Below are 18,456 nucleotides of genomic sequence, written 5' to 3'. Positions count from 1 at the left end.
TACTTCTGCCAGGGGATGCCACCCCTCAAAATCTCCTGCCACCCCATGAATATTTGTCTAGATCCGCCCCTGAGATGCACAAACATGGACAGCAGATGGTTTGCGACGACAGCCCTTTTTTTCCTGCATCCCGAATGCAAATATTATGGTCACAAACAAGCTAGTTTTACAATCTTTATGCTATCAGAGTTAGCATCTCTCCCAAACGATTTGTTAGGATGATTGTGCTGTCTTCTTCTGTACTCGGTCATGGAAAAGGCTAGCGACAAACTCTGACAATTATGTTAATTTCACACTTTGTTGCGCGTGTTAAACCCTCCTCGCGTCTCCCCACAGCAAAGAGGACCTTCTGGCCCTGCGACCATGTTCACAGTCAATAGGTAAATCTGAAAATGATTAAAAACACCAGCCTTGGATCATGTTGGTGACGGTGAGATTGATATACAGTATTTCTCTGTTGCTGTTCTTAGAAAATACCATAAGCGTTGCTTAACATTCAGCATTTACAGTATGACTCTCAGGTCAAATAATTCCTGCACATTATGCCGGCATGGCTTGAGTCACTCACACAGCACTTAATGCCTAAACATAGCTCTAACGCTAACATTAAACATCTGTAGGACTGTGTGCAAATTGATTAAGCGTGTGTGACAGATGGGCAGACAAATAGAAGTGTCTTTTTCTTTTTGTTTAAGAGAGTATTTTTTAAAGGAGTGCAAGAAAGAGTCTTTCCCCTTTTCCTCGCCAGATAGATATTTTTAATTGTGTTATCAATATTGAGTGACAGTGGCCAATTTGGCAACAAGTAAAACATTCTGAAATAATGGTAAAAGTGTGACATAACACTGGCACAAAGACAAAGCTAAAAAAAGCTTGCTAACAATAGCTACCGTTAGCCAACATGAGCTAATGATCAAATCCGACCAAAGGAAGCCATGGCAGCAAAATCCTTGAGTGGACTGAACTGAAGAAGAGTGCACTTATTAGGTCTGAATTACACTTTAAAGATGTTACATTTTATATTCTCAAATTATAAAGTCTCACTTTAAAGTGATGGTTTTGGTCTTTTGAAGCAGGTACTGTATAGTTCGGCAGTTCTTCTACTACAAAATATGATGATTGGCAAACTCACTTAATAAATGTATCAAATAAAATGTACAGTATATAGCCCAATATCTATAATACTATTGATAAGAACTTCATACATTCCTATTTCAAAAAAGATCCAAAAGTATCCCTTTGCGTTAATAGCACCTTAAATTCTTATTGAGATTTGGCATTATTATTCAATTTAGTACTCCCTGTGTCTATAAATAGAGATTTTTGTTGCATAGTTTCTATTTCTCAGTGAAAGGGTTCTCAGAAAAAAGTAAACGCTTTGGGGAGCAACATTTTTGAATGAATCATAAAGTTCAACTTTGTCCACACTGCCAATCATTTGTGTACAGTCCCTAACATGAAACATAACTTAGACATTACGTTTCTTTGCCCTATACACATCCTCTTTTTCACTCGTCAGAACTTCCTGGTTTGACAAATAAATTCAATCTCATTTATGCTTCAGTCATCCTCAGGAAATCCTCTCCAAGGCAATCTTGAAACGTTTGCCCTTATTTCAATCTGCTCTGATGCATTATATTGCCAGGTTTCGGATGACTTCAGGCTGTATGGTCCATAACCTGCAGAGAATGTAATGTTTTTTTCTATTTCAGAAACTATTGTTTTTTTCGGGATGGTAGAACCTCGTCATGCATTCTGAGTTTTTCCTATTAACCTTGAGACAATATTAAAGGAAGTGCATAGATCTGGAAAGAAAAAAAAATCAGCATTGCAGTAAAGAAACAAGTTATACAGGAAGACACGTGCAAGTGTGTAAGCATCTGTTGATGTCTGTTTATTGGTTTGGCAAGTCTGTGCATGTTAGTGTTTAGTCGTTGCCATGGCATTCTTGTGTTCTAATGAATTATGTCTTTTATTGTAATAAATGTGTCATGGAATCAATAAAACATTAACAAACGTACCAGTGCAGAGGTGGAAGAAGTATTCAGATAATTTACTGAAGTATAAGTATTAATGCTGCAATGTAAAAATACTCAATCCCAACTAAAAATACTGAATTAAGAATAGTACTTAAGTAAAAGTATTTGAGCATGATCAGTAAATATACTTTAACTAGTAGGAGTAAAAGTCTTTATTGCAGAAAAAGATATATAAATATTTCAGATGAAAAGTAATTTTTTTCAGATTTCACAAACTGGAACGGTGACATATTTTTTACACAAAATTATTTAACAACTACTAAAATTGCTGCCAATTACATTTTTGTCAACCAACTGATCACCCAAACTTTTTTTTTATCAGAATCGGAAATCCTTTCTTAGTTCCACAGTGGGAAATGTACATTGTTACAGCAAATGTGGCATTTCTTTTAGAAAAAATAGCAAACATTTCCTCCGAGAAAAATGCTACATTTGAGTTTTTTTATCCTTCTTTTTCTGTGTTTACTGCATGTGATTCTGCTTATTTTCATGTCGTTCACATTTTTATTTTATTTCCCACCGTAGTATTGCCATTCATCAGTGACTAAGAAAAACAAATATATTAAAACATTCTTTGGGAGGCTCGAGTATAAAAGACTATACTCGTAAAGACACAAATCGTCTGTGCCTTAGTGCAAGCGCTTAAATCTGATTATTAAATCAGATACTAATATACTAATCTGATTAGTAAATCAGATTAGGATTTGGTGGATATTTATCTAATATATGCTTGCATTGATAAAATAAGATAAGATAGTACTTTATTGATCCCAATTTGGGAAATTATTTTTGTCACAGCAACATAAAAGACAAAGCATTTTACAATTTTTTACATTTAGCTGCGATCTCAGCTTCCTCAGGAAATAGAGTCTGTTCATCCCCTTCTTGTGCACAGCGTCAGTGTTGATCCTCCAGTTCAGCACATTGTCTAAGTGCACTCCCAGGTACTTGTAGTCCTCCACAACTGCCACATCCTCTCCTTTTTACTCCCTGCTACTACTCCCTGATAGTAGCAAGGAGTAAAAAAAAACACATTCTGATCAGATTCGCAGAGTTTAAATGTGTCTTTTTGTTTTTCAATTTATTTTTAAATGGTAAAAACATATTGTGATTCATTCAGACCCTTTAAAGTACGTCCATAACCTAAAATTGACATTTTCTTTCTTCTTATTATGGCTCATCAGGAATTAATCTCACAATCTATTACTTTTATCATCTAATTTCTTGATTAATTCTATTCATTTTACATTTGTCATGATTTCATACTTCTTCTGACACATTGCTCTTCATTTGGAAGAAGTCAGGGGATTTCCTTTAGCTTTTGGCCAATTTCATGCTTCACTGGAATGAATGGTGAAGTCATATAGGCGACTTCCTTCAAAAAAGGATATTCCACAGCTCCTTAAAATAATTTAAATATTTCATTTGCATATGAGCAACAGAACCCCAACAGTGCGAGAGGGGCTTGGTTACCCACACAAAAGCAACATAGCATTTTGGAATTTAACAAGGGATTTGTTATTTAGCCTCTCTGAAGAACCAGCACCTTACCGTGGTAGAGAGGTTTGTGTGCCCTGATGAACCTTGGGGCTGTGTTGTCTGGAACCTTGTGTTCCTGGTAGGGTCTCCCATGACAAATTGGTCTCAGGCAAGGGGCCAGACTAAGATTGGTTCACAAGACCTCATGAAAGACGACACACGAAGTGAGGATACCCGGCCCGGAGGAAGCCCGGGGTCCCCTTCTGGAGCCAAGCCCAGAAGGAGGACTAGTCGGCGAGCGTCTGGTGGCCGGGCTTGCCACGGAGCCCGGCCGGGCACAGCCCGAAAAGGCGACGTGGGCAACACCTCCGCTTCTCCGTCCCGCGGGCCCACCACCTACGGGAAACAGCGATGGGGTCGGGTGCGCTGCCAGAAGGGTGGCAGTGAAGGCAGAGGGTCTCGACGGACCAGACCCGGGCGACAGAAGCTGGCTTTGGGGACGTGGAACGTCACCTCTCTGGGGGGGAAGGAGTCGGAGCTTGTGCGGGAGGTGGAGCGTTACCAGTTGGATCTGGTTGGGCTCACCTCTACGCACAGCGTTGGCTCTGGAACCTTACTTCTGGATAGGGGTTGGACTCTATTCTTCTCCGGAGTTGCTCAAGGTGTGAGGCGCCGGGCGGGTGTGGGGATACTCAAAGTTCGGTCATCCGGGAGGGACTCAGAGTTGAACCGCTCCTCCTTCGCGTCGAAAGGAACCAGTTGAGGTGGTTCGGGCACCTAGTTAGGATGCCACCTGGGCGCCTCCCTAGGGAGGTGTTCCAGGCACGTCGAGCTGGGAAGAGACCAAGGGCTAGACCTAGAACCAGGTGGAGGGATTATATCTCTTCGCTGGCCTGGGAGCGCCTTGGGATCCCCCAGTCAGAGCTGGTTGATGTGGCCAGGGAAAAGAAAGTTTGGGGCTCTCTGCTGGAACTGCTACCCCCGCGACCCGACCACGGATAAGCGGGAGAAGATGGATGGATGGATGGATTTGTTATTTAAGATTGAGGATTAGTGTGACACTAATTATGTAAGCTTGACACATTGACAGTAAAGAACAATTCCATCTGGTCTCCACATCAAAGCAAATATGTGCCTCCATTTGACTAATTATGAGATACAATGCGGCCTACTGTAGATCACAATAAGTCAGGCAGAGCAAATACAAATCCTTTTAGATTCGATATTGTGCCTCAGCCTAAGGGATGGTCTACAGCAGGGGTAGCCAACATGGTGCCCGCGGTATGGGCTTAGATATGTCTCATCATTATTTGTGTGAATATAAAAATAATTTGTGTGTAAATATGTGATTTGTAAATGTAAAACACCATCCACAAATGCATTTAAAAGATTTGCAAACTCCCAAATAAATTTGCAAATGTAAAACGAATCTGCAAATACGCTAAATATTTTTACAAATAAAAAAAGATCTTTGAATCAGGCGTTTGTGAATCCATTTTGTATTTGTCGATCTCAAATCTCAGTTTGTGGATCTCATATCTCAGTTTGTGGATCTCAACTCTCAGCTTGTGGATCTCAAATCTCAGTTTGTGAATCTCAAATCTCAGCTTGTGGATCTCAAATCTCTGCTTGTGGATCTCAAATCTCAGCTTGTGGATCTCAAATCTCTGCTTGTGGATCTCAAATCTCAGTTTGTGGATCTCAAATCTCAGCTTGTGGATCTCAAATCTCTGTTTGTGGATCTCAAATCTCTGCTTGTGGATCTCAAATCTCTGCTTGTGGATCTCAAATCTCAGCTTGTGGATCTCAAATCTCAGCTTGTGGATCTCAAATCTCTGCTTGTGGATGTCAAATCTCAGCTTGTGGATCTCAAATCTCTGCTTGTGGATCGTCTTTTTACACACACGGAGTTTCGAGACAAACTTTCCACCGGTCTCGGCTAAAATCTACTCGTGTCACTCGGTTATTTTCAGAAACCACGTGATGGCCTGCTGATGACGACATTTCCGCATGGTTTTCAAAGTAAGAGCATGATGGTTTAGGTCAGCCTTCATAGTGAGGCTACATTAAATGTTATAATATTCATTGTGTCCTTTCCTTTCTACTGTATATGCATATATTCCTGTCTATTGCTTTCATTTGTATTTAATGTTATTATGTTTATACTTGTTTCCACACATTTCACAATTGGGATGAATTAAGTATCTATCTATCTGTCTATCTATCTGCCTGCCTGCCTGCCTGCCTGCCTGCCTGCCTGCCTGCCTGCCTGCCTGCCTATATATAGATAGACAGATAGATAGATAGATAGATAGATAGATAGATAGATGGATAGATAGATAGATTGATGTCCCCCTCCACTTTTCGAAATCCCGTTTGTGTCCCCCCACTTTACAAATATGTTTATTATTATTTTTTAACGCAAGCCGTCATCGCCTCTTTGAGCGAGCGAGACAGAGGGAGAGAGAGAGAGCAAGAGAGAGCACACCTTTATCTATTTAATATAGATAAAGTAAGAAATCATTCCAGTGTGTACTATAGGACAGTACAAAAAAAAAAAAAACAGTTTAAAAGGGGAGTGATTAGAGTAATATGCATAAATAAAAAGAAAGAATGCTAACTAGGTAACATGAGATAAGAATAAACAAGTTTAACTGATTTTTTTATTGGTCGTGATCATATTCTAAAGATGTTTGGATTATTGAAAAGTATACAGCTCCCTTTCATATGAGTGTTGAGAGCTGTATCCATAAATTCATTTTGTGCTCAAAGTGCACCAGATTGATGCATTTAACTTCAACATTAAAAAAAAATCTTCCCTGGGGTGCATGAAAACACTGAAAACGGGTCCAACAGGCCCAAAGAGCACACAAAGGTTAAAGGTAAGCTAAATACATACACTGCAAAAAACTAAAAAACAGTCCGTAAGTCCGTGCATATCAGGTATGACTTATTGACAAGTTACTGATATGACTTCAGTGAGCTTGTAAACATCTCTGCAGATTTATATTTAACAGTGTATGGGAGACATTCACAACTTATTAGAACAAAACACCAATTTGGTATCATGTGTGCGGCAGCAGGACAGACGAAAACACATTGAGACCGAAAACAGCTTAAAAAGATAATGTTGGGTCATGCGGAGCAAGAGCTATCGTAAAAAAATTATATTTAAATGTGGCTTTTGCATGTTACCTGTACCAAAGGTATGGAAAGACCTCCTCTTAAGTATTACAGCTGAACCGCAAAAGATAGCCTTGGCACACATCTCGTGCTCCCTTTTAAAAGGTCAGATTTAACGTTTTAATGTGATCTTTGACTGTAAAAGAGGGTAGCAGAATAGTTTTTATGGGGATTGGTTCGCTTCCATGAGTGGTAAAGGGAAATTAATGAGCCCTGTTTAAACAGTATATCATATTATTCATTACAGAAGAAGAACAAAGGGCTGTACTGTAATTCCATTGGTCAACTGCATCCACAGTCATGTCAGTTATGCAGATGTGTACACTATTGAAGATTTAATAGTTATCGGAGCAGAACAAATTAACCAACATCGCTGTGTTATGAAGTTGGTGGCGAACTTAAGGTCAGAAAGCAAAATACTTAGAAAAGGCTTGCATCCAATAACCATTCTATGAATAATGACTGGTTCTCAAAGACTTCATTTATGATTAATATTGTTGGCAGCTCCAGGATTGGTTTGGGTATAGCTGTTCATTTATTTATGCCTGTATTTCCTGTACTGTCATGACATTCACCACTTCCTGTGGTCATTAACAGTATAGGACGACACAATAATCAAGATTTTAATGGCATCAAGACCTAGGACACCATTAACATTTCTTGAGGTATTAAAGAAACTGAGATTTTTTATTTATTGCATTTGTATTGTTAGATTTGAGACAAATTGCTGTTTTTTTCTTATGCAACAATGGTTTTAATTCCCCTCTGTGGAGGTCTACAGGGACCTTTTTGCTGAATGGTACACATTTTCCACACACTAATTAAATCCATTTCTTCTCATACAGTTAAACAAAGGTAATAATTCAGCTCAGGCCTTGACTGCCTAATTTGCACCATAAATCCTGCTTTAAATCCTTAGGAGGTAGGGAAGAACCCCTTTCTAACAGGGAATTCTGGTTAACCAAATTGGTCATGGGTTTAAATAAATGCATTCAACCTTGATACAAGTCTGAAACCCTCTGTAAGTCATACTCTTTGTGTGTTATGATTAATACCACAAATAAAGTGACTACCATGAGAAGAGCAATTTCTATGTAATCGGCTAAAGTATTTGACTGTGCCTTTGGCATAGGGAAATTCCTACTTAGCCTTAAACATTTAAGTTCTTAAAGAGCGTGATGTGTCATGTGTGCACTCACACACAACACCACCCTGAGTTATATACTGTACTGCATGTGTTAATGTACATGGGTCAGACCCCCGTAAAGAAGTTATTTGTTATTACTGCTTTGTGTGTGTTGAGCTCTGTCTGGAAGCCACAGCCCAAGTGTTGTTGAATAGCATATTGAAGTGTTTTTACGACCTCTTCCTCCCTCTGAACTTTATCAGGCGCAAACTGAATGAACAATGACGTCCGTTCAGTAGCTGCATATAGCCTATATATAATCTGATCTATTCAAAATATACAAACTAATGTTCTTTTCCTATTTTTTAATCAATTTAAACAACACTAAATACCAACTCCCCACATGCAACAATAAAGTGCATTGCAGTGTTGGGAGTTTTGGTATTTAATGGTCATACACCCAATTTTCTAATGGGTGGACCCCACACCCAGTCCCTCAGAGGGCCTTACCACAGAACCAATTATTTGCTCAGGCTCTTGATTAAACCCAAGAGGAATGTCTTTGTCTCAATCAATTAAATAATAATAAGGTTAGTCTAACAATAATTCCTTGAATCAGACAAAGATTGAGTGGATTAGACACGGCTGGACAATCAGCTGTAATGTTTTTTTTTTCTTTTATTCGCATCGCCACATTCAATTTGTAATTCACTTGTGATGTATCCATTATTTCCTGTCTTTGTTTCTCCTGAATGAGAAACCATTGCTTAAGAAACATGTATCGTTAGGCATAACATGAATGTAGAGCACATGTGGTAACACACATCATTGATTTTGTATAAGTGTGAAGTAAACACATTGGGTCTTTGTGTGTGTGTGTGTGTGTGTGTGTGTGTGTGTGTGTGTGTGTGTGTGTGTGTGTGTGTGTGTGTGTGTGTGTGTGTGTGTGTGTGTGTGTGCGCGATTAGGGTATAGGTTTACCAGGCGAAAAATGTAATAGGCCGCTAACATTACTTTAAAACTATTATAGCTATATACATTCTGCCCATACATTTTTTTTATACTGCATTAACAAGATACGTTGTAAAAAGGCTCCGTGTTGACGTTGTGTTTTTATGGAGAGAGGGGGGCCACCCCATAGTGGGCTTAAGAGCTACCCTCGGTTTCGCGCTCCGCTGAAAGTGATCGCCTAGCGCTTCCCTCAAAGTTCAAGTTACTTCAACTATGACCTTGTTTCCGCTGACCTTTCGTCGTGCAACTAATTAGATGCCAGCTGTATGTAGCAGCGCAAGCTAGCATGGGAGGTAACAATAGAAACAAAACATACCTGGTTGTTTTCACCGTAAGGCTTTGTCGCAGTAGGCAAAGAGCAACTTGTTTATCATGTGAATGCAGCTTAATGGTGTTGACCAAATAAGAAGAAGGCGTGTTGATTTTTCAGTGTTGATATTTAATTAAATTGTCCAAAAAAAGAATGCTCATGCTTAACCAAGCTAATTACAGCAGATAATGATAATAAAAACATGTCTGAGAGGGGTGTCAGTCTTATCATCTAACAAACAGGAAACCTTATACAGTAAGCAGTCCTTAGTTGTGTTTATTTTTACAAACAGTGCAAATGTAATACCACTAAAGTAATTTGACATTTAAGAAAACAAGTGAGTGAAAGTATTTAGGCTCTCTCATTTCCTCTCATGCTGCTGGGAGCTTTCCCCAGAGGAGCAATGCCTCCACGTATTGTTCCTCACAGAGTACAGGAAAAATATATGATATGTGGGGGAGGTAGAGGTGAATAAAGGGTCATCGGGTCATCATTACCACTTTCTATGCGGTAGAAAAGTACAATTTCGAGCATGAGATTGAGTGTAGGGGAGATAGATTTATTGTAAAAGTGTTTGACTAAACAGTGTAAACTATAACTGGGGACAGTATCCAAGACAGTTAGAGGGCTATCCAAATGTGAACGGGTTCTGCCTGGGAGTGACAGGATACAGGAACACAGATGTCACAAACTGAGGAAACCAGTCATGATTAATCGAGCCTGCACCTCTTATTTTCCAAAGCAGGGCGCTGAACAGAAATCACATTTAGCCTATATCCAAAGCTAGCTGATTAGTTCAGTGCAGAGCTTGACTGATATTTCTTTTTAAATATCTAATATTATTAGTTCAGAGCTCAAAGCCAGCACTAACAGATCTAATGTAGCTCAGCACTGTGAAAATAAAATGAAATCAACAGCTTTTTATCGAATCAGTGTTAATCAAAGCAACCCTATGTCTAACTAATTATATATTTATACACAACTTAACTATATTTTCAATTATCTTTTGAGGGTAACACATTTTCTCTTATTAAAGGGGATGAGTTATGCTAATTTCCTGGTTAATGTTTGTATTTTGTGTCTCTACTGTGACTGTCTCCATGCTTTAATGTTCAAAAAGCTCTTTACCTTTCTCATACTGCCTGTGTTGCAGCAACCTAATCCTAAAGATATTTTTAGGCACCAGAATTAAATTGAAATGCAGTTTGAATGTACAATAATGTTATTTTCAGGAGATCAGGTTGGTATAAGCAGAGACGTGCAAAGTACAGCAGAGCCCACAAAGGGTCCAATGTTCATTTGACCCACAATCTCTACAGCAAGTGAAGGATCGCAGACAACATACTGATCTTATCAACAAGGCCAAACAGGAGTTATGTTCTGTGGGTTATGCAAGGTACAGTATGTGGGTCACTGAAATCAGGTGATTGAGATTCAACTGGGAGCATTATTGTTAATCCTAGGTGAAGTCTAGACATTTCCCCTCATTGATGTAAGACGCAAGCTTCAGAGATGGGCTCTGTCAATTTCCATCAATTTCGGGACAATATGGACATAAGATTATGATACTACTTTTGAGACTAAGGGTAATGTCAGCTCAATTGTACCGCCAGAAGAAAAGGAAAGTAGGTCAACGAAACATTCCAATTAATTCAGAGATCATAAATATCCCTGTTCTTTGAAACGCACCCAGAAGACCTGCAATATTGTGCCACAAAGTGTTTATCTAGACAAGAGGCCAGACAGCCATGCCTTTATTATGTTGATAATTTTGACCATGGATTAAAGACAGATGGACCCCCACTTAGGGTGCAATACAAGGTAAAATTATTAAGGCTTAAAAGCATTATAAGACATCCTAGGTATTGCACACACTTCACAAAATACTTCAATGTCACATAGACACATAAACATAATTGCAAGCACACATGAATGAGGAAACACTATCTTAAAAGCCTGTTTATGAAAATGAAAACTCATAATTGTTTTATTGTTCCCAAACGGAGCCCCACCTGGCACCGTAGTGCATTTCTTCTTAATGGCCAGGAAACTCCACCAAAATCATTGCACAACAAGCCTGGGCAAACATGTCAATTTATTGTTGACGCCTGTCTGAGAGCATAGTTTTACGTACAGCCACAAAGACAGCTAAGCACATGACAATAACTGAAATTTGATTTCAAAATTCTGCATCTACAGCACATGTCTGTTTGATTGTGTGAAGTCAGAAAATAAGTCAGGTATTTAATTTGATGCCTACTATGTATTAAACATTCATTCGCAGAACACACCTTTAAATAACATTGGTGTGGTGCAATCTTTCCACAGGCAGTCTAGTCAGCTAGTGCCTTCCCCACACAAAAAACACACACATTAGGTCTAAACATCATTATAGTAAATAATGAGTACTGACCACATGCATAGCTGAGGTCCCACATTGAAAACACAGAAAAAGAATTACGACCCACAGAGGCTGACCTGTTCTCATCCCTCTGCCTTTTTGATTGTATCTGTCACAGGTAGCATTTCGTTTTGAGCACTGAGCTCTGTTTGTTTGTCTAACACAAAGATACGTTTTTATTGGGTTTCAGAATTTGATTAGATTTCCAGATGTATGAAAACCCTGCATTGTGACAGTATTTGCATAGACTTAACGCTACATAAATGCAAATATTTTCACATTTTTGCCTTTTTTATGCTGCATAGAGTGAGAGTTTCATTTGTGTCTGGCAGAGTTCATGCTGGGTTGCATACTTACCAGAAACAAGAGAGTTTAAGCATTTAACCTTATGATATTTATCAATGTATCACTACATACATTTTTTTTCATTCTGCTAAACCCATTTCTATTAATAGCAAGTGCTGCATACATGTAATGTTAAAGCTTGGTAGGAAATGTGCAAATGTTGTATTTCTCCCAGTAGATTCCAGAGTAGAAACTGTGAAATTGGTTTAACAGACAGTTGGACCTCAGTGCTTAGACTGCACAGCTAAAATAAAGGTTTTCTCTCAACTTTAAACTCATATTTTTCTTTCTAAAAATAAGTGATCGCATGCAGAACTAACTACTCATTATATACAAGAGATAATCCTTATTTAAATGTTCAAAACTAAAGTTAAAAGTGAGAAAAGCCTGTCCTTGTGTTTGCAGATTTGACGCACGGCTGCAGGGAAAATGTGTTCAAACTCTCGGGAGCTCTCAGCACCCTCCGCAGGCTGGCTGTCTGATTGGCCGAGCACTGGCCATGATGTCATCACTGCACGTTATAAGGGCTCTGACAAATAGCCTGGGAGACACATTAGAAGAAACACTCCTCAACTGAGGAACTGAGGCACTGAGTGAGACGTACAGAGATTAAGAAAAACAGACAGTAAAATGAAGAACATGTGACAGGGAAGGAACTACCCGAACAGTGACATTTTGACTTTGTATGGGAGGCAGGAAAGGAGACAACTACCTGTGGAGGTTTGTACTTTTGTTTTTGCTTGACTTGTTTATCCTGTTTGTTTAAGCAGGATGTAAATAATTTGTTTGTGTTGTCGGTGCTGTACCTTTTGTTCTCCTTTTTTTGTGGAAGTATAACCAAGACTGCAGAAAATGTGGCTTTTGTTTCGTGCTTGTTTTTTTTATTTACCTTCTTTTGTTGTTATGCATAGCATTTCTATGAAAAATTATTTGTTGTCTTGTGTTCTGATCAAGATACTTTTAGATACTGATTTTCATCTTTGTTTTTGTGTGTGTGTGTGTGTGTGTGTGTGTGTGTGTGTGTGTGTGTGTGTGTGTGTGTGTGTGTGTGTGTGTGTGTGTGTGTGTGTGTGTGTGTGTGTGGTCCCTTCAGATGGGAAGTACCACCCTCCCAGTGTACCTCAATGTGAGTGTGGGACTGCTCAACTCGTCGTCAGACCCAGCTCAGAATGAGGAGGGTTACAGTGAAGCCACCATGATCGTGCTGGGCATCATCATGTCCTTACTCGTCCTGTGCATTGTCTTTGGAAACATCCTGGTCATTACAGCCATCGCCCGCTTCCAGCGTCTCCAGAATGTCACCAACTGTTTCATCATATCCCTGGCCTGCGCTGACCTGGTCATGGGTCTCATTGTGGTTCCTTTCGGTGCCTGCTACATCATCTTTAAGACCTGGCACTTTGGTAGTTTCTGGTGCGATTTCTGGACTGCGACTGATGTTCTCTGTGTGACTGCAAGCATCGAGACCCTATGTGTCATAGCGATAGACCGTTATTTGGCAATCACCTCTCCATTCCATTACCAGTCGATGCTCACCAAGTGCAAAGCTCGCATTGTGGTTGTGCTGGTATGGGTGATTGCCGCCTTGATATCTTTTCTACCCATCCACATGAAGTGGTGGGCATCAGATGATAAGGAAGCTAAGGTATGCCGTGACAACAGCAGCTGCTGCGAGTTCCACACCAACACGGCTTACGCTATCACCTCCTCAATCATCTCCTTCTACATCCCTTTGATCGTCATGGTTTTTGTCTACAGCCGAGTTTTCCAGGTGGCCAGACGCCAACTGAAGAAGATTGACCAGAGCGTTGGACGTTTTCACAACAGCGACAACAGCAACCTCAATTCTTTAGAGACCAACAATGGGCGTGGCAATAAGAAGGCCAAGTTTTGCCTGCGGGAACACAAAGCCCTAAAGACACTGGGCATTATTATGGGGATTTTCACTCTGTGCTGGCTGCCCTTCTTTCTGCTCAACGTGGTGGTGGCCATGTGGAAGGTGGAGGGCATTGAACTCACCTTCAGGATACTAAACTGGATAGGTTACGCAAACTCTGCCTTCAACCCACTCATTTACTGCCGGAGTCCTGAGTTTAGGTACGCCTTCAAGGAAATCCTTTGCTTGAAGAGGAACCGCCTCAGCAACGCGGGGCCGGTGAACGGATACATCTACAGCAGGCACAGCTGGCAGAGTGAGCAGCAAGGGAGGAGCAAGGGCAGCCTGGAAGACAGTGGCAATAATGAAGGCTGTCAGGGGAAGGGAGCTGGGGTCTGCAGCATTATGGACAGAGCAGTGGACCCCAACGGGAATTGCAACAATGGCCTATCGTCAAACTGACTGCTAGAGACTGCTCAACCAAAACTGTTATAAGCAGCAGAGGAAAGTATTTATCTTATTTTTCAACCACTTTTACTTTTGTTACAATTCTCATGTTGAACTTCCATCTACCTCATCACATTTATTTTACCATTTGTTTCATAACTAACTTTTTAATATGACTGTCTCTCTGTCTGTGTACACTCAGGCAGTATGTCAGCTGTACTCTGCTATATGTTGTGTACAGTATACAATTGGTGGTTATCTGGCTCAGATTGAATTTGTGGGCACATTTTTTTGCCAAAAGATCCCACAATTTATTAGCGTAAAAATGTTTTTGGTATTCAAAGTAACTCATTCAGAGGCTGTACATTCCATTAGGGCATGCCAATTCGGCATGAATAGCGAGTTATTTCCATCAGATGAGGAGCATGAAAAGATCAAACTTAATGCCTCTTTGGTGCTTTGTTTGAAGAAATACATTCCAAATCATGCCTTGGCTTCGTTTCGTTTTTTTGTTTCTTGATGATTTGTCATAGTGTGAAAGATGATCATCAACAGGTGTGGCAGAACCTGTCAGTCTCTCTCTTTCCGTCTCTCACTGCTCAGCAATGTGGCTCTGCTCTGCTCTAGTGTTTTACAACCTGTTACATGCATGTTTCTGTTGCCAGCAGATAGCACCAGAAATATGAAGTTATCTACATCTAGCTGTGGCCATCCTGTGATAGGTCATATATTAAAACCTGCACATGTGGACAAGTTGTATCAACCAGATTCCGTTATCTGCCCTACAGATATCTAATATCTTTAAAGGCAGAGCAGATGGCATGTGGTTGATCTTGGGTTTTGACCTTTAAAGCTTGCAGCTGTTTTCTGAATACATCAAAATGCACACATTTGCTGCTACACAGCCTACAAGTCTTGCATTTAGTCTATTTATGTGACATTTAAGATGGTGTTTGGTACATAATATAGCAAATAAGCCAAACTATGTGAGCCTTTCTTCTCCCTTATATGTGCCGGTTGCAACAGTCACCGTTGTTTGTTGCAAAAGTCCTGTTTGTTTGTCAAAGTGTGGTTGCTGTGTCTCAGCACAGTGTTTACTGAAACCAGAGAGTCCGTTTCCTTAGTCATGGAACAAGTGTACAAACCCAACCAACAATAAACAAAAAGACAAGCGATAACAGAGTTCCAGGCACGAGACTGTGATATACTCAGACTGTGACAGAAACGAAGACGAGCACCTTTGTCACTGCTCCCTGACATTTGCCAGTCTACTCACTGTAAACGGATGTCTACATCTTTATAGAATCACTCTCACATTTTGAAAAGACACTTAGGAGTCCATTGAGCAGTGCCTCAGCTGCTCCAGTTGTTTCAGTCAGTCTACTCTAGACACTGCTCGGTGTGCTGTCTCCAGGAAATGCATGCCCCCAATCCAGCTGAGCCCAGCCCAATAAACATGAATAAATCCATTATCTTCGCCGTTTAGCTCATCAGATAACTCCCTCCTATGGATAACTGGAACGGATTAGTACATTGCAATGTATACAATTCCCATTTTCATGATAAGATGTGATGAGATCCAAAGAGCAAACCTGAAATTATACTATCTTTCTATCACCGGTTTTAAGACTCTTGAGAATGTCTCATCTTAACGGCATGCATTAATGAAAAATAAGGGCTTTGGATGCAGGCGATTGAATAGGTCAATCCACAGACTTTCCCCATACTAAGGTGTTGCAAGTGTAACCCCCTTTTCCCCAGTCAATGTGGGGATCTCTATGTTCTGATTCAAGTGACAGCATGCTAAATGTGGCTACTGTAGGCAGGAGGGGGAGCAGGGGTTCTCCACCAGTCTAAATCGGTGTTAGTGACCTGTGTTTTAGTGCATGTAGCGTTAAGGTCAGCTGAAGGTCAAAACTGTGAACTTTGTTCCCTCAGAGGTATCCATATGTACTGTATCGCTAGGTTTGGTCAGCACTGTTGTCACAGACCTTAAGATTAGACGTAAATACGGTGTCATCTTACGTCAATGTTTGCCATGTGAAAAACAAGCTTTCCAGTGTGTCAATCTCTTTTTCTGTTTTTCTTCTTCATGGATTTACAGCAAAGTAAATTCAGGGGTTGGATGTCATAACAAGCGCTCTCCAGGGTTTTAACTCCATCACTTTTTAACTGTACGGGATGCACAAAACAGATATTCTAGACCAATGTTTGAAAGTTTACTATTGTATTTATTCACTCACAATTAATTGATGCAATGACCCTGAAATAATAAGTCACTGCTGGATCGAAAAATGGTTCTGTATGTAAGACCTGTCATTTTTTTAAAGCATTTTTGCACGTCTGCTTTGTGTACTTGTGGTGTTATATTTGTGAACTGGTGCCATTTCCTTTCAAAGTGATCTGTTTTAGTCCAAGTGAAGTTGGTATATATCCACACTGCTCCCTCCTGGCAGTGGCCTCTCCTTGCACCTCAGCTGTCTTACACGGTTACTGTTTCATAAATACTCCTGTTTGATGAGGAATGTAGTTCATGGCTTCACCCACTCATGCTGGAGGACACAATAGAGTTACGTGCACTGTGTTTTGAGTTATTATCCAACACTACAACATTCCAAGTACAGCTTAAGTTGTGTCTACTGATGCATACAATGAACAGTATGTCCCAGCAAAAGTTTGCCCTGAGAAAAAACAATCTTATCCATTGGTATGTTTGTACCATCTCTGGAAACATAGAAGATTATTTTAAAAGTACAGTCTGTGTTGGTTGAAGGGATTTATTACAATGTGGCATGTCATTCAGTGTAAAAGAAAAACATTTTTTATTCATTTTAATATGATCAAGTCTCATGTGGGCTAATGCAACTGCTATTTTGCTCCCATGTAATAAAAGTCACTTTACTCCCCATGATCTAAATAAGGTTGTTGAAGTAGCACTGTACTGTATAGCACTTTCATGAAACTTTTGTTGAATTATTAAACAATTGAATCCAAGCTCGGGTGCATGAAATGTAAACAATTACTGGCTGGGGATTCAATTGTACTAGTTCTGTGAAAGTCCTTTTTCCTGTTTGCAGCTAAAAGTTAAAATGTCGACAGAAAGGTAGTCAAAAGTGAACTGTTCTGAAAGGTTGATGTACGTGAATATGGATATTGCTTTGGCATTCATATGAAAAATGAACCTATGACATGTGAAGCTTTTTCGAGTGAAAACGAAAAGTGTCTCAGCTGAATGTTTACTAAATGTTTGCTAAACCAATTTCGCACAAGTTGTTGTCATTGTTTGTTACGGTATTGAAGCCTGTTACAACATGTGGTGTCCTGTGGTATTTATAAAAAAGCAAATGTATGTGCTGCTGTGACATTTGTATTCGAATAAATTATGTATATGCTGAATGTAATGTCCTCGTTGCTGTGTTCTTTCATTACATTTTGAAACAGAGAGCAGTTGATTCTACACCTTCAAATTTTAAGATTAAAATGTGAACCATCTGAATGATGCATCAAGCCTGCACAGTGACACACTTAAATCTATTTCAGTATGGGAAAACCAGTCACAAACATGTGATCGAGCCGAAGTGATGGACAGGAAGCAGATCGGTATATTACGAAACTGTTTCCACTCTCCTTTTAAAACTGCATGTCTTCCCAATGCTCCACATACAGAACACCTACTTCCATCCAAGATATCCAAGGGAGGAGGACAGTGGAGATATATAGAGCCATAAAAATCTCTTAATATTTTTGCACTTACCCAGAGTGGACAGCATTTGTCATTTTTCTTTCAAAAACCTGATATGAATACATTAGACTCATTTAAGAGCATATATCTATAATGGCATGTTGCTCTGTACTGACAAGAGTGGACATATTTTACCGAGTTCTTCTTCTCGCGACTGGCTGTGAGGATTAATTGGTTTTTAATATGTTTTCTTATCATACTTATATTCTTACTAGCGCACAAAAACGACTCTATTTCTTCTGGATAGACCATCAAATGGCAAAGATAGTGACATTAAACCTGACAGTTAGCTTTAGCCTCAGTCTATTAGCCTAACATGCATGTAGCAGTCATGTCCAAATGAATGAGCCTTTTATAGGGTTCTCATTTAAAAACAAATCAGCTGGAAAATTAAAAGGTAAGCCAGTTAGCATTGTTTTAAACAAACCTATTAAGCAAACATTAGCTTACATTTGCTAATTAGCTAGAGCAGATAAAACCTGCTGCCAAAAGTGGTA

At 39.7% G+C, this 18,456-nt stretch overlaps 1 protein-coding gene across 1 annotated transcript in view; it reads left to right on the top strand.

The window, feature by feature from the left end:
• adrb2a (adrenoceptor beta 2, surface a) overlaps positions 1-17,618 on the top strand; it is a 44,573-nt gene extending 26,955 nt beyond the window's left edge. Inside the window, exons 2-3 of the mRNA XM_079671612.1 lie at positions 12,300-12,614; positions 12,988-17,618. Of these exons, the coding sequence (XP_079527738.1) occupies positions 12,988-14,232 (1,245 nt within the window). The 5' untranslated portion in view covers positions 12,300-12,614 and the 3' untranslated portion in view covers positions 14,233-17,618. The remainder of the gene's footprint in view (positions 1-12,299; positions 12,615-12,987) is intronic.
• The last annotated feature ends 838 nt before the right edge of the window (positions 17,619-18,456 follow it).

Source organism: Notothenia rossii, assembly GCF_949606895.1.
Source record: "Notothenia rossii genome assembly, chromosome: 3".
Taxonomy (NCBI): domain Eukaryota; kingdom Metazoa; phylum Chordata; class Actinopteri; order Perciformes; family Nototheniidae; genus Notothenia; species Notothenia rossii.
Note: the sequence above shows the minus strand (reverse complement) of the source record. Positions and strands in the feature narration are given on the sequence as shown.